Source organism: Mustela erminea, chromosome 13 (genome assembly GCF_009829155.1).
Source record: "Mustela erminea isolate mMusErm1 chromosome 13, mMusErm1.Pri, whole genome shotgun sequence".
Taxonomy (NCBI): domain Eukaryota; kingdom Metazoa; phylum Chordata; class Mammalia; order Carnivora; family Mustelidae; genus Mustela; species Mustela erminea.
Window position 1 is genome coordinate 45662485 of NC_045626.1, and position 23253 is coordinate 45685737.

Here is a 23253-nt window from a genome sequence, read left to right on the forward strand (position 1 = left end):
CATTGTATTGTAATATGCCAAATAGACACAGATAATAGATAATTGCAATATTTCCCCCTAAACTTTGTAACAGTTTTTTCTATATTAGCATACCATATTTATCACTTTACTGCACAATGAACCCACAGGGGGTGCTAATTGGTCATTAATTAAATTTTAGCCTTTCAACACTTTTGTATTCTCCAGTGGCTTTATCCGCAATGAAGTATATAGTGTGGCCTTTTTAAACTGCTGGAAATTCATGTCAGCTTTACTGTGCTGTGGATATAATATGAGCGAAATTCAGCCCGAGTGAACATCATTGCAGGACCATTATAATTCCTTGTGAGCAAAAGCTTACTAACATTGGACCAAAGCCTACACGCTGGAAAAATACTCAGTAATCTAGATTTTAATATGACAAAATGCTCCGATAGACTGGATTCCTTTTGGAAAGAGAATCTGAGTGCTTTGAAAACTCTAGTGGGTTATGGCAGTTCTTCAAAAAACCACTAAAGCCGTGGAATGAACTTTCTGAGGCCCATCATTCACTAACAAAAATAGTTTCAAAGTTAGTTTTCTTAGTGGAAGAATCCCTTTTGCCTTATACTCCCCCAGTGAAGAGTTAATGTAGAATTATTAGTGATTAGCATGGTACCACTGAGAAATTTGCTGGGAATTCCAGAAGGTGTGGATTAAAAAAAAAAAAAAAAAAAAAGTTTAACAGGTGTATTTCACACTAGGGCAAAGGATATTGAAGCAAAATAGAATTTGCCTCCAGAAATTTCTAGACAAGTAAAATAATGTGAAATATAGAGCTGGTGTCCGAAACATGTAATGTGGCTTCAAGATTTTGAATGTAGGCCATTCTGTTATGGTGTTTTACTTTGGTGATGAGTTCATCACAACCTCCTGGTAATATGCAGCTATTAAGGAATAGCTACTGCACATTGAACTTTCCAGATAACTCTAATAGCATTCAGAAGATGTTTTTTGGGGGGGGGGGTATTTTTGTTTATTTTTTGCTTTTAAAAAAAAGTACCCCCTTTTATTTACAGGATTTACCTTTACAAGTATTAGAATTTCAGGGTTGTCTGGGTGGCCTAATGGGTTGAGCATCCTCAGCTCAGGTCATGATTTCAGGGTCCTGGGATTGAGCCCCATGTCGGGGGGGAGTCTGCTTGAAATTCTCTCTCTCCCTCTGCCCTTCCCCTGCTCTCTCTCGCTCTCTCTTTCTAAAACACATAAATAAATCTTTAAAAAAATAAAAGTAGTAGAATTTCAATATGAAAAAGCATCAACTAAATTATAGTTAATTTGTTTTCCTTTGTGCTGTTTCCACATTTATCAGTTATAACCTAAAGGTAACTTTGACTTTCATGGTAGTAGTAGCAATTTAGGGCGTTTTTATATTGTAAACATTCAGAAAGCTCTTTTATACAATGTCATGTTTGATTCTTATAATATTAATTATGAGACAGGCTGGCGTTTTTCTGGCATTATATAGATAAGGAAGCCAAAACTTAAAAGAAAATAAGGAATTTCTAGAGTGCATAAGCTACTAACAGACTCAAACACATAGTAGGTGCTTTAAAAATGCTGGTTAAATGAATGAATGAACAAAATAAGCAATGAAGAATTGTTTCAAATTCTTTGTGGTGTGAGGTTTGATGTAAATACAAGACCAGAAAGTAACGGCAACATGCCTTCTAACCTGAAACAGTAGAGAGGAAAAGAAAAGAGAGCTTGGGAAATTCACCACGATGATGTCTGCCATTATTCAAGGAAAAAGAAACATGTTAAATAATGTAGAAGGCTCTCCTTTGCAGCGCTGTACACAGATGTGTAATACACAATTACCAATTATTGGATGCCAAGAGGTTGACGCTTATCATTAGTTATATATGTTTTAAGTGAGCCAAAAGATAAAAAAGTAAAGCGGTCCTCACCCCCCACATAAATGGAAACCCCTTTCCTTCTGTCTGGCTTCAGAAACACGTCTCGGTTTCCGTGAGGGAGATGATGACTGTTCTTTAACTAGTTGTGCGTCAGCTTTTTCCTCTGATTTGAGAGGTGGAGTTAAGTGTGAACTGCTTAAGAATGCACTGTTTTCTGTTTAATTTGGCTGCGGAAGATGGAATTCATTGAGCTCCGTCTGTTCAAGTGAACTTTAAGCAACAGTAAGCAAAACATTTGTACTTCTCTCTGCACACAAAATAGAAATGTGTCTGGCGAAAGAGACAGTGTGGATATGAAGACCCATGGCGGGCAGTGGAGGGGTGATAACAACTTCTTATCTCTTATGTTGGCGCATCTGAAGCGTTAAAGGATTGTTGGGGGGAGAGTGAACTTCTTTTTTCTGGTTGAGAGTGAGCTCTGATATCTGGAATTCCTCTTCATACTGTGGTAAAAAATGTGCGCCACCAATTCCTGCTCCCCCCAGCTGCTATCATTAATAGGTGACCACTCTTTTCCCTCGTAACCTAACCGTTAATGCATTTAATTGGTCCTTCTAGAACAATTCGGATATTACAGAATTTAAAAGCATCTGTGAATTATAAATAATTTTAAAGTTTACATTTCTCTTTTGAACACCCCATAAAGAGTACACATTTTCAAGTAGTTAAATAAGTTTTATGACAAAGAAGTGAATTTCATGTGGAGCTGTTGATTTTTGCAAAAAGTATGAAAGTTATATCATTAAAATTGCAGCTTTTCTAAAACTGTTGACATTTCTATTGAGAATGAAAGGAAGCAATTGTGTAATAATACGTAATGGTTTATTCAGAACGACCGTATCCTTTAGCCCTCGAAAACCACTGCTTTAAAAATGTACTGTGTAATTTGGTTAGACGGTTTTACATATGGTGATGTCAAATTGTTACTGTGATAGCAACAGGTTAACACAAGAAATATTTCTGTCTCCTCTGTGAAGTGACGACACTGTTCTCTTTGAGTGGTGCCTAGCTTCTCTTCGTCTTTGTGCACAACTACATATTCCCCTCGGGATTCTCTGTTTCTTTTAAGGTGGCTCGGGTAATTAATGAATGCAAAAAGGACTATGAACTCTTTTTAATATGAGAGTTCAGAATTGCTCTTACAGGGCCTGTGCTGGCAGAAATAATCATTTTAAGCTGGTGGAGGAAATAACCTGGAAATCTGCTTGGGTCTTGTGTTTTAACCTATTGTTCCACACTTGAAAGATCATCTTCTAAATGAACTTATTTTGATGTTAAGTAATGCAATGACTGTATTGCTAGTGTTGAGAGGTACTTTGAAAATTACATACTTGGCTTCAGAATTACAGAGCAAAACACTTGTTCCAAGGTTATCTGTCTGTAAAGACCCAAGATTATATCTTATGTATGATAATTTAATACTTGGAACAAAGTCAGCCTGGATTTATGGTCCATTAATTTTTAGATATCACCAGCTATTTATGTTTTATTTTCTTGATGACGGAATGTACAACGCTTAAGGCACTGTAGATTTCCATGGGGCCGAGCCTGAAAGATAATCTTCCAGTGGTTTCATTAAAGGAAAGAACAAGTTAAAATATGTTTACACTAAACACTCTTACATATGGAAATATAAATGCATGCCACACATGTAAATCCTTTTGTTTACTTATTCCGCTTTCCTTCCAGGGATGATAGGTGCCCCAGAAACATTCACTCATCTCTGGAACACCCCAGAGGGGCAGGAGCAAGAATTATTATATTCATTTTGCAGGTGAGGTACCTAGGTAGGGCCAGATTAAATGACTTGGCCAGGTCACTCTCTAAGTCAGTAATGAAGCTAGAAATAAAACTCCAGACTCTTGACTTTTTCTTCTCATTCTGAGTCATCACACTCCTGAAAACAGAGGCAGCAGACCTGTCCATATTTGTACTTTTCCTCACTTAAAAAGTAACCACAGATGTAAATCCTGTCCCTGTTAAGGAACCTTGCTGTGTGGCACTTGCACACACACGATACTGAGTCCCCGAAGGGCAGTTTAGAGTACCCTGCCGTTGCAGTGAATGAGCTCAGGTAGCAAAAGGATATCAGTAAGCCAGCTTCTCAAGGGCCCAGCCATGTGAAGAACGAAAAATGTCAAAAGTTTCCATAACTTTGGAGCTCTGGATAATTTCTTTAACATCTACAGTGATTCCCTCCGCCATATTTTACTTTCTCCTTAATAATTTCAGGCGGCCCATATTGTGAGAGTCAACATTCTGAAAGGCACGCTTCCTGCCCTCAACACGCGCTCAATGGTGCAAAATAAACACTGGCATCATCCCAAACCTTTCCGCACATCCTCTCTTCCTACTTCTTTGATCTTATTGCTGTTATTATTATTTTTATTTTTATTGGCGACTTCAGTTTGGCTTGAAAGCCAGAAAGAGTGGCCAGGACCCTTAGCCTTTCTCTGCCGGCGGGTCGGGTCCCTGATTGGCAACCGATGCGCCCTTCTGGGGGGTGCGCTCGCCTGTTCATCCCCAGTAGCCAGGATAACATCACACCCAGTCTTTGCCGTCTCCTCCCCAGGCCGGCACACGGGGGGCCAGTGGCTTATATCACAAAGGTACTTTGTGCTCTGTGGAACACCTTCTCCTAGTCTGACTTCACTGTTTTGTTCGTGAGCGCTTTCCCCCGTAAATATGACCGAACAGGTGTTGCTCCGCCGCTAACTGAGTTTCCAGCTGTCCTCCTCCGACACAGACCCGGCGAAATCTGTCGTTTCGTCCTTTTCGGCAGACTGGAGAACCATCAAGCCTGAGATGGAGGTCTTCCTTGCAGGATATGGTCGTTTTGTTGCCAGAAGATGGTCGGGAAAGCCTGGCTGGCTAACAAAGACAGGCCTTCAGCGGCTGGGTGTAGTTCCAGTCCTGCATCCCCTTTGGCAGGAACACAGAGGCTGCTGCAGTGTGGCCAGCCAGCAAAATTAGGAAATAAGGACCTCTTTTATTTACTCAGGCTGCTGAATCATGGGCATTCCTGTCTGCTTGGAGAAAAGTCAGGCGGCTCTACTTTCCACTGAAAGTCTCAGGAGTGTTGGAGACTTTCATCTCTCAGTGTTCACACACTTGTTTTAATGTGCTTTATGGAAATGGGGAAACTCAGCAAGTACAGTTGCTGTAGAAAAACATCTGCACTAACTATGCACACACATTTGCATCTTTAAATAGACTTTTAGGCCAGGGAGCTGGTTTCCAGCAAAGTTGTTTCTTTTCTTTTCTTTCTTTCTTTTTTTTTTCCCCCCCTCTCCCGGCTGTAAGAGCTACAGTTCTGAGAGTCACCTAATGTGAAGTGACTGATTCCAAAAATTAAAATGTAACATGGACATGTTAAGTACTTCACATTGAAATGCAGAAAACCTGCCATTGGACCGGCAGAAAGACATTCCTGTAAGTAGCACTTAGTGCTGAGGGGAAAAAGAGAGTTTGAGTTGATTCAGAAACCAGCCCTGGAAGAATCCTCCATAGTTTTCTCCCATGTGAAAAAAAGAACGTGAAATTGTTCAAATCTGTATTAGCCATCTAAACACAGTTTGCGTGGTGACTGCCAGAAAGCTGAAGTTCCTGGAGACGGGCAGCTTTCTAGACTTAGGCAGACCTCAGAGAATACTGGCCACACCACCACCACCAGAAGTCTTGGGAGACCGATACCCTTGGAGCCAGGACCAACCCCACTGGGAGTTTTGTCACTGAGTGCCTTGTGTGTCCCTGGGAGCACACATCCGTTTATAGTACTAGCAAATGAGGGTTTTTTTTTTTTTTTTTACCATTTAGATTTTAAAATAGAAATCAGCCTTTCATGAAACCTTTATTTATTTTTCTAAAAGTAGTGTTCCCTGCTCAGACTTTTGACCCTGCTCCGTCTGTTCCAACCCCCAGCCGAAGCCTTCCGAATCCTGTACTCTCTTTTCATGTCTTTCGGTTACAAAGACACATCATCTGTGATTTTCACTTTCCTTTCCCCCAAGACCAAATAATAGGGGTCGGAGAGAGGGAAGAGAAGGTTTCCAGCTCCCTTGAAGCCTGGTTGAGTAAAAACTTGATCCTCACCCTCAGCTCACTTGACATGTTGAAATTTACAAGCTTAAGAGAACAGTTATGTAATAAGTAGAGTCAGGCATGGCCACAGACAAGAACCTGATTTAAGAGTGGTATCAGGGATTGCACAGTATTTATAATGGTCGGTTGCTCTGTAATTTTTTGTACATTTGTGTAACAGTATATCATGCCTGGACACAATCTGCAATTTAATAATAAGTTCACTTGCTAAATTTTTAGGGTCAGTAGTTATTTTCTTTGAGTCTAGATTCAGGATAAATTCTGATTCACTGTTTTCCCAACTGTACCAATGAGATGATGTGTTTGAAAATATTTTTCAGTGAAACAACAGGATATAAGCCTGAAAGAGAAATCTGAACTATATTAGATTTTTGACCTAGAATGCTGAACAAATTTAATAAATAGCAATTTTTTCACTTAAAGGAAATATTTTAAAACTTTGGTTTGTTTTAGGGACACCGTCCTTAGGTGCCTCATAGATTTTTAAAAGGGAAGCTAGAATCACCATTAACGGTTTTTTTGTTTTTTTTTGTTTTAAAATTTTAAAAATCATTTTTCTATCTGATGGTTGATGGTGAGTTGAGCTTGTCTGTCTAGGTTCTTCCTTCGCACTCACCTTTAAATTTAAGTCAAAGCCACAACTATCAGATCCTTTTTTATGCTGGAAACATGTTGGGTTACAGACTCATATAAATGAGGATGTAAAATCATGCGATTTTCAACTTGTATTGCGAAGCTTTGTTGCAGTGGGCAGGGATCCAGGAATGGTGTTTGGTTGTTTTCTCAGAGTTAGATGGTTGCCATCTGGCATTGATAGTAAGATGGTGTTGTCATCAGTTTCTAGATGCAGGAAAGGAATGATCCTCATCTGTTTCCTGTGGATAAGCAAGAGGCTGATAATCTAGTAAAATCTTGTTACCTTAAAGAAAGCAGACGTGGAATTTGTTTACATAATGCTTGCCAGTTTCTACTTTTATGTTAATAATATAGCTTGCTAGTGAACTTGAGCTTTGAAGAATTTAAAAACTTACTTGATCACATTCTAATCGGATTTTATTAGAATATCCTAATAATATTCTAATTGAACCTATTATCCTAATAGGATCACTGTGTCCACCAGCTTCACTTGATGGTCTTTACTCATCTGCATTTCTGAAAAATCTTGCTCTTTTGGAGAGTGAAAAGCTTTTACAGTTTCTTCTCGCCTTGAATGATAGATTGTTTTGAAAAGCAAAAAAGAGGTTTTATAACCTACTTGAGAAGGTCTTATTTTCCACTTGGATGTTAAGAAAGCAACAGGGATAGGAGTGCATGTTTGCCAAGAACATAGTTAAAAAACACCCAATATAAGGTAGAGTTACTTTATGGATAACTTGCTAAGGTTATATCTGGCTTTCAGTCTTGTTTGTCTTCTCTTTGTTACTCATAAATCTTTCAGCATTTACCATAATCATTTATCACTTTTCCTGTTTCCAGTTTTTCACAAGTCGCTTTGTCTCTGCTCACCTCAAAGTGCAGGTCCTGTTTGGCTAAGGAAGTTCATGCCGCTGAAGCTTTTGCAAAAGGAAGAAATGGTGGGCCACCTCTTGAACTTTCCAAACAAAATACACTATTACAATCTGGCCCTTGTGAAACTCTCATTTTTTCTTGATCCTGGCTGATCCTAGCTACATGTAATATCTAGCGGTACCCTGCTAACATTTAATAATCCATTTTCTGGCCTATGGTATTCGAATCTTTCAGTTATTGAAGAAATCCTGGTTGTCTTTCATTACACAAGACGTAATTATTATTGTGTTTTCTGTCTTCCTCCATGTGCTTACTTTTTAATATTTTTTTGCTGAAAGCAATAAGGTCTGTATCAATAAGAACCCCATAAAAGATTTTGGTCCTCAGAATTGCCTTTTTATAGAAAAACAAGCAAAATGTAGAGGGAATTTTTTATTAAATATTAGACATCTGGGTTGACTGCATTAATTTTAAATCATTCCTGTAATATTTCCTCTTTTCATTTGGTTCTTCAGATGCTCCCATAATATGCAAATCATTTTAGAATGAATACAGAAGAAACATTAAATATATTAAAATCTGCATTTTAATAAAATTGTCGATGCGTAATATATACCTTGCTTCTAAGGAAAAATGATAAAAAGTAATAAAAGTGGTAATTTAGACATAGAACTATTTAATATCTTCTTACATTTTATAAGCCAGTAAAAAGTAAATGTAGAATAAAAGCTTTGGGCTCAGATTTGAAAGTGTTCCTCTCAAATATTTTGTCCTCCGGGTTTTTTTTTTTTTTTTTTTGGTCCCCCCCCCCCTCCACCAGAAGGTTCTAGATGGTCCGACCGTTAATGGACTTGTCGAGAATGGTAGGTAAACTCGCTCTCGAGGTCTCAGCCCGTGAGATGAAATGTTCCCTTGCTTCTCCTTGCAGATGGAGTGGATGTTGAAGATGATCCCACCTGCTCTTGGCCTGCTTCCTCACCTTCTAGCAAGGACCAGACTTCCCCTAGCCACGGAGAAGGTTGCGATTTTGGAGAGGAAGAAGGCGGCCCCGGACTCCCGTATCCATGCCAATTCTGTGACAAGTCCTTTAGCCGCCTCAGCTACCTAAAGCACCATGAGCAGAGCCACAGCGACAAACTGCCTTTCAAATGCACCTACTGCAGTCGGCTGTTCAAACACAAGCGGAGCCGAGACCGCCACATCAAGCTCCACACGGGGGACAAGAAGTACCACTGCAGCGAATGCGACGCTGCATTCTCCCGCAGTGATCACTTGAAGATCCACTTAAAGACTCACACGTCCAACAAGCCATATAAATGTGCCATTTGCCGCCGTGGGTTCCTGTCCTCTAGCTCCTTGCACGGACACATGCAGGTTCACGAGAGAAACAAGGACGGCTCCCAGTCTGGCTCCAGGATGGAGGACTGGAAGATGAAGGACACTCAGAAGTGCAGTCAGTGCGAGGAAGGCTTCGACTTCCCGGAAGACCTCCAGAAGCACATCGCGGAGTGCCACCCCGAGTGCTCCCCGAACGAGGACCGGGCGGCCCTCCAGTGCATCTACTGCCACGAGCTCTTTGTGGAGGAGACGCCGCTCATGAACCACATGGAGCAGGTGCATGGCGGGGAGAAGAAGAACTCTTGCAGCATCTGCTCGGAGAGCTTCCACACCGTCGAGGAGCTGTACAGCCACATGGACAGCCACCAGCAGGCCGAGTCATGCAACCACAGCAACAGCCCCTCTCTGGTCACGGTGGGCTACACGTCCGTGTCCAGCACGACTCCGGATTCCAACCTCTCCGTGGACAGCTCGACCATGGTGGAGGCTGCCCCGCCCATCCCGAAGAGCCGGGGGAGGAAGCGGGCCGCCCAGCAGACCCCCGACCTGACCGTCCCCTCGAGTAAACAGGCGAAAGTGACCTACAGCTGTATTTACTGCAACAAGCAGTTGTTCTCGAGTCTGGCCGTTCTGCAGATTCACCTGAAGACGATGCATTTAGACAAGCCCGAACAGGCCCACATCTGTCAGTATTGCTTGGAGGTGTTGCCCTCTCTCTACAACCTGAACGAACATCTCAAGCAAGTGCATGAAGCTCAGGACCCGGGTCTGATTGTTTCTGCTATGCCTGCCATCGTCTACCAGTGCAACTTCTGCTCTGAAGTTGTCAATGACCTCAACACCCTTCAGGAACATATCCGATGCTCTCACGGATTTGCGAACCCTGCCGCTAAGGATAGCAATGCGTTCTTTTGTCCCCATTGCTACATGGGGTTTCTCACTGACTCTTCCCTGGAAGAGCACATAAGACAGGTCCACTGTGACCTCAGTGGTTCCCGATTCGGGTCTCCCGTTCTCGGGACTCCGAAGGAACCGGTCGTAGAAGTCTATTCTTGTTCTTACTGTACGAATTCGCCAATATTCAACAGCGTTCTTAAGCTGAACAAGCATATCAAAGAGAATCACAAAAACATTCCCTTGGCCCTGAATTATATTCACAACGGCAAGAAATCCAGGGCCTTGAGCCCCTTATCTCCTGTGGCCATAGAGCAGACATCTCTTAAGATGATGCAGGCGGTGGGCGGCGCCCCTGGGCGTCCGGCGGGAGAGTATATCTGTAATCAGTGTGGTGCTAAGTACACGTCCCTCGACAGCTTTCAGACTCACCTAAAAACTCATCTCGACACTGTGCTCCCCAAACTGACCTGCCCTCAGTGCAACAAGGAATTCCCCAACCAAGAGTCCTTGCTGAAGCACGTCACCATTCATTTCATGATCACCTCCACCTACTACATCTGCGAGAGCTGCGACAAGCAGTTCACATCAGTGGACGACCTTCAGAAACACCTGCTGGACATGCACACCTTCGTCTTCTTCCGGTGCACGCTCTGCCAAGAAGTTTTCGACTCGAAAGTCTCCATTCAGCTCCACCTGGCCGTGAAGCACAGCAATGAGAAGAAGGTCTACAGGTGCACGTCTTGCAACTGGGACTTCCGGAACGAGACCGACTTGCAGCTCCACGTGAAACACAACCACCTGGAAAATCAAGGCAAGGTGCACAAGTGCATCTTCTGCGGTGAGTCTTTTGGCACCGAGGTGGAGCTCCAGTGCCACATCACCACCCACAGCAAGAAGTACAACTGCAAGTTCTGCAGCAAGGCCTTCCACGCCATCATCCTGCTGGAGAAGCACCTACGGGAGAAGCACTGCGTGTTCGAGACCAAGACTCCCAACTGCGGGGCGAACGGGGCTTCGGAGCAGGTCCAGAAGGAGGAGGTGGAGCTGCAGACCCTGCTGACCAACAGCCAGGAGTCCCACAACAGCCACGACGGCAGCGAGGAAGACGTGGACACGTCGGAGCCGATGTACGGCTGTGACATCTGCGGGGCAGCCTACACCATGGAGACCCTGCTGCAGAACCACCAGCTCCGGGACCACAACATCAGACCTGGGGAGAGCGCCATTGTGAAGAAGAAAGCCGAGCTCATCAAAGGGAATTACAAGTGTAACGTGTGCTCTCGAACCTTCTTCTCCGAAAATGGCCTCCGCGAGCATATGCAGACCCACCTCGGCCCTGTCAAACACTACATGTGCCCTATCTGTGGAGAGCGGTTTCCCTCCCTTTTAACCCTGACCGAGCACAAAGTCACGCACAGTAAGAGTCTCGACACGGGCAACTGCCGCATTTGCAAGATGCCTCTCCAGAGCGAAGAGGAGTTTTTAGAGCATTGCCAAATGCACCCTGACTTGCGGAATTCCCTCACGGGATTTCGCTGCGTGGTCTGCATGCAGACCGTGACCTCCACCTTGGAACTCAAAATCCACGGGACATTCCACATGCAAAAGACAGGGAATGGGTCCGCCGTCCAGGCCACGGGGCGTGGCCAGCACGTCCAAAAACTGTACAAGTGTGCGTCTTGCCTCAAAGAGTTCCGTTCCAAGCAGGATCTGGTGAAACTTGACATCAACGGCCTGCCCTATGGTCTGTGCGCCGGCTGTGTGAACCTCAGTAAGAGCGGCAGCCCAGGCATCAACATCCCTCCCGGCACGAATAGGCCGGGCCTGGGCCAGAATGAGAATCTCGCTGCCATCGAGGGGAAAGGCAAGGCAGGGGGACTGAAGACTCGCTGTTCTAGCTGCAACGTTAAGTTTGAGTCTGAAAGCGAACTCCAGAACCACATCCAAACGGTCCACCGAGAGCTCGTGCCAGATAGCAACAGCACACAGTTGAAAACTCCGCAAGTATCGCCAATGCCCAGAATCAGTCCCTCCCAGTCGGACGAGGTAACTTGCCTTTTTACTGTTTGCTCTTTTAACCTCCTCAGGAAACCCTTGCCACTTGGTATGTCCACTCTCCGCGGCCTTATTTACTATCATGTGCCGAGAGATGCTTAGATTGAAATGCAGTGGGTTCCACCCCCACCCCCATAGCCATTAGCCAGCAATTACTTGCTTCTTGATAAGCAGCATTTTGGCTTGAATGGTGCAAAATAGGACTAATTCCAGTCTCCCTAGGATATTGTCTTCTCTATGACTGAAGAGATCAGCACTCATGCCAGCACCACTGAGATCTGGAATCTCAGCATAGCTTCACCGCGAGTTGAAATCCCCAGCTATGACTTGTGTGTATGGCAGAGAGATAATGACATAAAAGTAAGATGCTATGGGCCAACATGCTGGCTTAGAGTAAATTAAAAGGAATATATATATATTTGTGGAAAACAAATTGGGTAGGGGTGGCTTTATAATACCATGTTGTCAACACTCACTGTTTCTCTGTCTTCTGGGTGGTGAGCAAAATATTTTCACACAACAGGGTTTTTTAAAAGCCCCTACATTTATCAAGCGCCACGTGCCCAATGTTCCTTTTCAAGGAGTCCCCTTAAATGTCCCCGAGTCTTCATTCTCTGGGCTTGGGTTTCAAAATGAAAGTGGATCTTTTTTTTTTTTTTTCCCTTAGTGTAAGAGTGGTTTCATGCCTTCTTTGCCATAATGAGTATGAAAAATAAGTTCATTTACAATGAAATAGTTTTATAAGTCACCAGTCCTTGAAGCTGAGCAGAGGATGGCTCATTTTATTATAATTTCTTTATGCTTTATCACCTAGTTTCTAAGAGTTCTTTCCACTTCCCTACCTGCCCCTATCTGGAGATCCATCCAAATGAAAACCCCAGGGAGATCCACCTCCCTTCAGTTTGGGGTCACTGCATTTTCCTTATCTTGTTTCTGCACTCACACCCTCTTGGAGGCCCCCCTGCACGTCCCTGCAGATAGCCATCAGTCAGCTGGTAGGGGAGAGCCGGGAAGACTGACACAGAGCCTCTCCTCCTGAAACGTGGCATCTGTGTGACAGGCAAGCTCCCAAACTTTGAAGCTGCTCTCCTTTCTCTGCTTCCAAGTAAATCTGCACCTTTCTCTCATTTAAATAAGTGAAGTCCTTTCAAACTGATGAGGACAGTTGGAAGAGCATGGTTTTGATAATGGCTCCTGGCTCATGTGTTGGATCAAGTAGTGTCTTTTGGTCGTTCTAATCAGATGAGAGGAATTATTTTTTCCAACTTTTTCTTTCAAACATGTTTAAACCTATAGAAAAGCTAAGGGAGTAACGCTGTGAACGTGTGTTTCAGTATCCATATCGCAGATCTACCAGATATGAACATTTTGTCACATTCCCCCCCCCCAGCAAACTTTTTATTAATCTGAACTACATGAAAGTAAGTTCAGACATCGTGGTTTTCCTAAGAAGGAGGACATTTTCTCATTTAATCATAATATTATTAATTAAGACAATTAACTAAATCAGTTAAAGAAATCAAATAGATAAAAAAAGAAATCAAATAGATCTGTAATGTCATCTATAAGATGTCCATATTCAAATTTACCCACTTGTCCCCAAAATGTCTTGTTTTTAAAATGCTTGTGAACAAGAATTTTAGAAAAACATTTATGCAGAAAATTACTCCTCTCCCCTTTCTTATTTTGCTATGCTTAACATATAGAGGGGAGTTTGTATATTCATGTTTAATTTAAATGGTGCATAAAATTGATTTGAAATGGCTGCATTCGTGTGTGTGTGTGTGTGTGTGTGTGCATGTGTGTGTGTGATTGTGGTGGTGTGTTCGTTTAAAATCAAGCAAAATCAGGGTCTTGTTTCTTAGTAGATTATAGAAAGGCATTGTGCCTTTTTTTTTTGGTGTATGTTTTCTGATGTTCTTAAATTGCTATATATTACTATACCACTTGAGTTGAGATTTATTTTTTAAATGGAGGAGAACATATGAATAATCTTTACATGTTAATTCGGTTAGAGTTACTTGCTTAGAGAACTTATCATTAAGGGGTGGTCAAGTTTTTAATTATACCTAAAATCTTCATGATTAATTTTAACTATATCCTGCCGTTAAATAGAATAATGTAGAAGATATTTTTAAAAGTATTTCTTAATTGTAATTCTTTTTTTAAAGATTTTATTTTTTCATTTACTTATTTGGGAGGGGGAGGGGCAGAGAGAGAGAATCTCAAGCAGACCCTGAGCTGAATCCAGGAGCCTGACACTGGGCTCTGTCTCACGACCCTGAGAGATCATGACCTGAGCCGAAATCAAGAGTCAGACTGACTGAGATGTCCAGGCGCCCCTAACTGTAATTTTTACAATAGTATTTTGTAAGCACCTACATACCAAGGCTTAAAAGTGACTCTTTAAGCAGAAGGGTAAGGTGCCTTCCTTATTAAGCCTGATTATTAGGAGCAATGTTTTTACCTGACCAGATATTAGGGTTCAGCTGTGCATTTTTCCTCTGTGCTAATTTGTTTGACATTTTCATCATTGTTATTTTTTCTTCATTACACTATTTAGATCATAAAATTTCATGCGCTCACTTCCTTTCTGATAGCCTCTGCACTTAAAAATGTACAGTAGGCCATATCATTTGGACTTGACATAGAAAATTAATCTAAACACGTGGAATTTTACAAAAAGGAGCCTCTCAAAGGAGCCAACAAGAAAAAGACCTATAATAAAAATTAATTTGCTTACATTCTTTGTTAGTCAAGTTAAGCTTCTGTGACTTCTCCTGTGTGTTGTGTAAATATTTTTACCATGCAGGTAAAAGAGAAATTATTACGTAAGTCTTTGCCCAAAGACAGGGGTGCTGTGCAGGAATAAATTTTATCACAAAAAGAAGTGTGGCATGTATGTCTCCTGACTTCAGTGTCCTAGGCAGGAATGAAGGGCTTAGTGCTGTAGGTGGTATTTTCATCTCTTCTTGCTGAGGATTGAGACTTCAGAAGAGAAAAGGAGACCACGGGACATAATAAAACCCGGATACACAGATATTGTCAAGAACAAGATTAGATTTTTTTTTTCTGGGTTCTGACTTGTGATCACATAAGGGTATTGGTAGACACTGGAATGAGTATTTCAAAGACTGAAAAGAATGTTTTTTGGTCGAGACTAGATTACCTAGTTAAAAGGGATTTAGATATAATCTAGGGAAGGCTAAGTACTGGATAAATGCATGCGATCCAAGAAATGGATGAAAGACAAGGCACGGGACACTTATGGAAGCATAAGAGTAGGTAGCTGTCATGGAATGGAGAAATTTGGGATTGAAGACAAAAGATCTGAATTCTTCTGCATAATGCTTCCTGAATTTGTGAACGTGTTTTCTTTGTGTCCAGATCCTACAATTATCAATCTAAATTTGCTATGGAGTCTTTGTTTTGAATGAAATATTTAGGGGAACCTATTCATTTCCCTTTGGCTCTCAGAGATCGTGGATGATAGGCATTTATGCCTGACGGCCGTTACCTATGACAATTCCGTAAATGGGAGAGATAAACTGACACAAGAAGAATGCTGGCCATCCAGATTTTTCCATACACGAAACACCTTGCAGAGTTACTGACATTTACTGTGTGTTGAATAAATGTTAGTTCTTCTTCTGGAGTTCATTGACACTGGCCCAGCCTGGTCAGGTTCTGCCCCATTTGGACCTTAATATGTTTTCTTACGATGACATTAGAAGCATGTGTCCTTCTGCTTCCATTTCTCCAGGACGTCTGATCACCGGGTTTCTTCAAGGGGCCATTTACTCAAACATTTCAGCTCACGCCATCCCCGCCAGTCTGCTGAAATTGCTCTTGCAAGGGTTTCCATCTGTGTCTGTGTTGCTGGCTATGCAGAGCCACAGAATCAGAACCAGAAGGGACTCTGGAGACCATCTGATTAAGCTGCCTTATTTTACAGGCAGCAAACCAGGTCCAGATAAATTGAGATCTAAGGTGACACAGCTAGGAAGTGGTAGGCAAGGAGCTCTGGGCAGCTGGCTTTCTAACTCCAGACTCAAGATTCTCTTTTCGTAAATCCGCTGGACTTTCCTCGGGCTGCTGTCTCATCCCGTATTCTTTTCATAAAATCCTCTCTGTGTTGCTGTCTTACTTTCTGTGGTCATTCCCTTCCTCCACCCACTGCAAGGGATCATCTGTTTCCATCACTTTACGGCAGCTGACTTCTTTAAGGTCTCTGCTGATAACTGACCCATGCAATGCTGTTTTTGTTTTTTGGGGAGGGTTTGTTTGTTTTTTCCTTAAAGAGAACTTATCCTAGTTTGCTCACTGTTCTACTTCTCGTTATTGCCTCTTTCCTCTTTACCAAGCATCCTTTTTCCCTCCTGGTTGCCTTCATGGAGGGATGTGTAGCCTACTTCCTCTGTCTGCTCCTACAAGTTTGTGCCCTGTGGCTACTCTCATTCTGCATACCCCCTCCATGTGGCCTCATCCACTCCCATGGCTCCTGCTACCACATTTTATGGATGACTCTCCAAATGATATCTCCCAAATGCAGGAGGGAACTTTCGGGGCGGGGAGGGGGGGAAGCACTGAGGGAAATATTCCATATCTTGATTGTGGCGGTGGCTACATGACTGTATGCATTTGTTAATACCCACCAGGTGTAAAATTAGTGAATTTTCATATGTGAATTACCTCTCGATGAAACGGCTTTTAAAAAGAGTATCTGTGACTTACACCTTTGCACTGATATTCAGACCCACACACACAGTTGCCTGCTGGAGATAGTCACTCACGTGTTTCCATACGCAGGAAACTCAGTGGGACCAAAACTGAACTCATCATCCTTTCTCTGAACCTGCTTCTTTTCTCATATTTTCTGTTTCACTTGTGGAGCCACCGATTTTCTTGTGTCCCTTTTCTCCACATCCAGTTGGCCATCAAGTGATCTCTGTTTCAGCTCATATATATTTCTTAAATCAATCCCCTCCTCTCCATCCTCTTACCACATTTGTAACTCAATCTCTGATCATCTTTCACTAAACGACTGAAGCAGCCTCCTAATTGCTCCCTTGGACTTTAGTCTTATCATTTTCAAATCCATCTCCACAAAGCTGCCAGAACAATCTATCTAAAACACAAATCTGAATAGCATGTCCCTCCCTATTCGAAACATTTTAAGTGCTCTGTACTTCCATCCTTGTAGGATAGTATAATATCCTTTTATTGTGAAATAAAATGACGCTTCAGGTTCTGGCCCCTGATAAATTTTCTCTTCCTTTTCTTACCTTTCACCTTATTCCGTAGTTGAAAATACTTTAATTAACCTGCAGGTGACACACTGCCTCTGTGTCTCGTTAAGACTGCCCTGTCTCTTCTACCCAACAATCTCCCTCCTCCTGATTGCCCTCCACCTTCCATGAGGCTGTCCAACTTACCCTCTGTTTAGAGATCGAGAAGTCCTCCTATGACCATGGCTTCCCACCACAAACACTTCTCCTCCCCTTGAATGCTCCGTGTATACAGTATGTCACAAATATAGTAAAATTGTCACATTGTTTTGTAATTACCTCTATACCTTTGTCTTCCTATGAATTCCTCAGGCAAGAATTTACTCACTCTCATGTTTGACAGTGCCAGGTCCGCAGTAGGCACATACGTCTGTGGATGGGGGTCATGGAGCTATGTCCGGCTGGTGGCTCACCCAGAGCCTTTCTCCATTCATGGTAGTATGGCAGGAGCCACCTGCCGTAGTGACGGAAACCTAGAAGGTATTGGATAAATGTGTGTTCTTGCTCAGAGTGTGTTACCTACAGTATCACTATCCACACTTCCTTACCCCATTTGGTCTGAAAACGTTCCCTTGTCACCAATGATGTGTCAGTCCACTGTTATCATCCTACTCCACTTCACGGCCGGATTTCCCAGAGAAGTTGTAGTTGGTCCCACCTGGTCTCCAGGTTCCAAAGAAAGCCTTCCTGTCCCCATCATGCCTATGGCACGGGGCTGCATGGATGGCTCTTCCCTCAATGTGCACCTCTGACTTCAAGGCATTTGCTCTCTAGTTTTCCTCCTACTTCTGTGTTTGGAGGTTTCTCCTCCCGTCTCTATTCTAAAAGCGCAGAGATAATCTGAGGCTCATCCCTGGCCCTGTTTTTCTGTCTGCTATCTCAATAGGCCTCTCATCTCTTCATGTGGCTGTAACTATCTCCGAGCTAAGAATCCCCAAATTTCTATTCATAGCCTAGACCTCCGCTGAGTTCTGGATTACTGTGTGCTGACGGTTTGATGTTTCCATCTTCGTCTCTTTTGTATATTTGAAGTGTAACAAGTACAGTCTAAACACTTGATTGTCTCTCCTGAAAGCTATTCTTTTTCCAGACTTCCATCATTTGAGTAAAGGGAACCACCTTACAGCCAATTATTCAAGCAAGAAACCAGGGAATCATTCGTGCTTCCTCCCTTTTCCTCATTCCCCACATCTAATCTGTTAATAAGTACTGGGTCTCTTGATTCTGCCTTTAACAAGTCATCCCATCCATGTCTTTCCATCTCCAAAGCCACCATCATGGTCTGGGCCTCATTCCTCACCTGGATACTGCACTGGTTTCCTAACGGATCCCTCTCCATCTTCTGCCTGCTTCCAATCCATTCTTCATGCTGCATTGTCCTGCAGACATGTACATTACATGGAGTCACTTAACATTCTTCAGAGACTTCCCATGCTGCTCAGATGGGCTTCCCCCCAAAATCTTACTGAAGTTAGTCTCCTCCTTAAGATTTCCTTTTAAAATTATAATTTTTTCCTTGTTTATTTTCTTCTTCCTCTTTCTTACCTCTGAATACCCAACTTGCTTGTCGTAGATCTCAGTCAATGTCAGTTGAATAAATGAACATTGTGTAAGTACTTTGAAGTGACAAAAATAGCATATACTCCATTTCTGCATGTGTATGCGTGTATATCCAGTAACTAATACATAAAGATATAGATAACTTTACCCCAAAGTGCTGACATGCTTTAAAGTCAGGTTTGATCTAAAAATACTAAGATAAACTGAAAGGCCTGAAGTTTCTAGTAGTTCAAAAATCACCTTCAATGTCAAGGTCTGTTTTAAATGTCTGGAAGTCATATTCTTTCTTTATGGTTTGTATACTGAAATGGTAATATGTACATGATGGTAACTCAGAACCCACACAAGTTCCACAGTTCTGTTTTATGTAATAAAAATTTCCATACAAGGATGGATTTTAAGTTTCTATATTTCAAATTGCCGATACTAAATTTTGCCGAGAGCAAAAATTAGGCAAGCTCCTTCTGGATAAATGATATTTTAAAATTAAGTAGAAAATTTACATGACCAAACAAATGTGTAAGATTCAAGATGTTCTTGAAATAGAGTGAGTTGCTTTGCCAAGTTCAATCTACTTTCCGATTTATTATTGTTGTGTTCAATATTTATTTGGCAGCTACAGTGTACTGGTACAGGGAGTTAATGACCCCTGGCATAAATATGAGGGTGTGGAACGTGGAAGCACCTGCCTCATACCCACTCTCTATCCCTAGTCCCATGCTCCCCTGGCATTGATCACTGACCCACACGTTAAACTTGCTGTCACTTCCATCCCCACATTTTCTGTCCTTATTTCTAGTTCTGAGTTTTTTGGCTGTTGCCTTTCATAGGGTTCCCATGCCTTCCTAGAACATAGGAAATTCAGAAATAGGAATGTTTTTGTATATAGCCATGAATCTTGACTTGCACATAATATTTGTTCTTTGAGGACTGAGCCAGAAGAGTGTGGAGTCCTGCTACGTAGTGGCAAAGATTCTGTTTAGGCAAAGCATTTTGCATTGTGGCTTAAATGGTGTTGAAGTAGAAATTAGTAAATATTCAAGATGATTTTGAATAATGAAAGAAAATCGAGAGCTATGTTCTGGATCTCTTATTACAGTATTGCCCTACTCATTGCATAATATAGATGCAATTTTCTATTAGAGGTACTTTGTCTTCCTAGAAAATGCCCCCCAAAATTGCCAAACACTTTTCAACAAAGTCTAACTAGCCAGTTCCTTATTTATACTTTCTGTTTTCACCTTTCCATATTTTTTCCCTGAAGGTTCTATTCTTAATCTGCCCTTCTCGTCCCCTCACCCTTATTTCCTGTTACTTATTTCCTATTCATTAATACCCCATGCAGATGACTAAAATATCGCATTTCAGATCTCGACCTTCTTCTGAGGTCCTGTCTTGGATTTTTAGCTACCTGTCTGACATCATCAGTTATGCATTCTGCTAGCCCTTTGACCAAATCAAATCGTAATTTCTGTTGCCCCCCCAGTTTTTGATGGTGTTCCATCTTTCTCCTAATCCTTCTTGCCCGAAACGCTGTTTTTATTTCCCGTGTCTTCTCTGTTCTTCTAACCTTTTGGGTCGACCACTCTCAAGCTGCTGTGTTTTCTCTGCCGTTTGCATCTCTCGCAGCCTCTGTCTAGGCCCACGCCCGTCGTTGTACACCTGGGGCTCTCCTTCACGCCCTGCCTATCATGAAGGAAGTTCCAACCAATTTAGAAGTCCAGGTTCACACAAATCAAATTCTCTGGCCACAATACAAATCCATGATACATGAAAAAGTGTTTGTTTGTTTGTTTGCTTGTTTTTAAAAAACCTCCATTAGACAAACCATAAGTGACTCTTAATCTCACAAAACAAACTGAGGGTTGCTGGGGGGAGGGGGGTTGGGAGAGGGGGATGGGGTTATGGACATTGGGGAGGGTATGTGCTATGGTGAGTGCTGTGAAGTGTGTAAACCTGGTGTTTCACAGACCTGTACCCCTGGGGATAAAAATACATTATATGTTTATAAAAAATTTAAAAAAAACCTCCATAAATTTAAAAATTAAAACCACATGTGGAACAAAGGGGGCATAAAAAGAGAAATTAAAAGTACTTAGAACTGAAAGAAAGCTATATTAAAAACCCTGCAAGGTGAAAACAAAGCAACACTTAGAGGAAAACATTGTTATGCTATAAGAATACATATCAGAAAAAAATACATATTAGAAAATTTAAAAAGGCATGATATCCATAAGCTAAACATCCAGCTCCAGACACTGGAAACAGAACAACAAACAAGCCCATGAAAAAATAGGAGAGAGGAAGATAACACAAAGCGCAAAGATAGTGAAATGGAAAACCGGCAACAAGGAAGCCAACAAAGTAAAAAACCACTTTTATGACAAGACTAACAAAATTTATAAACTTCTGATGAAATTAATCAAGTTAAAAATAACAATAAATAATATTAATAATGAAAGGGGAGCCATAACATCATATATGCAGTTTTAAAAGATACTAGGAGAGCCACTACACCTACCACAATGACTGAAGCAAAAATGAATGCAAAAATCCTTATTTTCCAAGAATGGAGAGCAGTTGGAACTCTCTTACTTTACTAGGGGCAGTATCATTCTGTGCAAGTGTTTTAAAAATACTGCTGGGCAATATTTACTAAAGTTGAATACTAGCTGACTCTGTAAGCCACAGATTCTGCTCCAAGGTCTACATCTAAGAGATGTGAGTGCAAATGTTCATCATGGGTTATGAACAGGAATATTTATAGTGGATTTTACATATAAGCTTCATGATAGAGTCAATCAAAATGTCTGTCAAAATAAAATGAATAAATGCGTTCATATAATGGTGTGAGCTCATTCTGTTCACACAATGGAATACTACACAGCAATAAAAGGGAATGAACTACTGTTAAATAACAAATCTTGGGAACTCATATACACAATGTTGAAAAAAAGGAACCAGGCACCTGCTAGTATGTGACTCCATTCATATGAAGTGTAACAATAGGCAACACTAATCAGTGGTGATCAAGGCCAGAATAGTGACCTCTGTGATGGCATGGAGTTGGAAGGGGCAAAAGGGATTCTTCTGGGTGCTAGAAATGTTCCATATTTTGATCTATGTGGTGATTACACTGTTACATACATATGTAAAATTTCAGTAAGCAATACCCATAAGATTATAGTTTAGTATATATATGCTATTTCTTAACTTTAAATTTTACTTTAAGAAAATCCAAAATGCACAAGATTAAAAAAAAGAAAATATTATGAACAATTTTGTACTAATAGCTGGATAAATGGGATTATATGTAAATGGTTTTAGAATAGTATGTCACCAAAGCTGGCTCAAGATAAAAATGAGAGAAGTAGAAAATTCCATGAACATTAAAGAGTTTAAAAAATTGTTGAAAACCTCCCCACAAAGAAAATACCAGAACATACACATAATTCCATACCTGTGCCAGAAAATACAAAAAGAAGCGTCACTCCATTTAATAAGCCCCGTATAATCTCCATATTAAAACCAGACAAAGATAGTAAAAGAAAATTTAGGTGATTTTACATTAAAAAATTTTAAAGAACATATTAACAAACTAAGTCCACTATGTTAAAAGAGTTTATATTATATTAATATGGTTTTACCACAAGAATGCAAGGTGGGCCCAATCTCAATAAATAAAGTGATTGAATTCACCACATTGGCAGTTTAAAAGAGACAAATTATATGTTTATCTCAAGAGTTGCAGAAAAATCTAAATTCAACATATTTTCATGATTAAAAAGAACACTTGGAACAGGCAGGGATTTTCTTACCCTCATAAATAGTATTTGAAATATTATTTTTGGCAAGCATAATAATTTGTGGAGAAGTTTCAAGGCAATTATTAGTTCATAATAAAATAACTAATAAGGCCTGTTCATTGACCTAGCCTACAATGTAACATAAAATAAAAATGAATTTAAGTATAAAAAAGGAGGGAGCACTAAAATTGAAAAGAAGCAAATCAAACTGTCATTTGGAGGTTTTATGTTTGTATATAAAACAATACTGAAAGAATCTAAAGATAAATTATTATAACGAATGAAACTTTAGTAAATTTGCTAGATACCAAATCAACTCCTATACATCAATTAGATTTTTATTCTAATCTAAAAGTGAAAAAAAAATGTTGTAAAATCATTCCATTTATAATAGACACAAAAATTAGTTTACTTAAAAATAAATCTTGTAAGATGTTCAAGATGTTTATGGAGAAAAAGGGTAAAACATTATTGGAATATTTTTTAAAGACTTAAATAATGATCATGCATAACTCGCTCATGGACAAGAAAACTCAGTACTGTAAAGTTATCAAATATCCCTAATTTAATCTATCAATTATAGCTACTCCAATGGAAACTTCAACAGGTTTTAAAATGCACTTTTTTATGTTCTTACTTTCTGGAACTGGACAAGTGGGTTGAAAAAAGTATATGAAAGAATGAAAGGTGAAGAATGTAAAAGTTTTCTTGTCAAATAAATAAATTTAAAAGCCGGGGTGGGGGGTGCCTGGGTGGCTCAGT

General features: G+C 41.0%; 1 protein-coding gene across 5 annotated transcripts in view; it reads left to right on the plus strand.

Annotated features, from left to right (window-relative positions):
- The window catches only part of ZNF521 (zinc finger protein 521), a 275142-nt gene that overhangs the window by 106587 nt on the left and 145302 nt on the right, over nt 1–23253 (plus strand). For all 5 annotated transcript variants that reach the window (XM_032309155.1, XM_032309151.1, XM_032309154.1 and 2 more), the window contains one exon: nt 8476–11828. In XM_032309155.1, coding sequence (XP_032165046.1) covers nt 8916–11828 — 2913 coding nt within the window. In that variant the 5' untranslated portion in view covers nt 8476–8915. The remainder of the gene's footprint in view (nt 1–8475; nt 11829–23253) is intronic.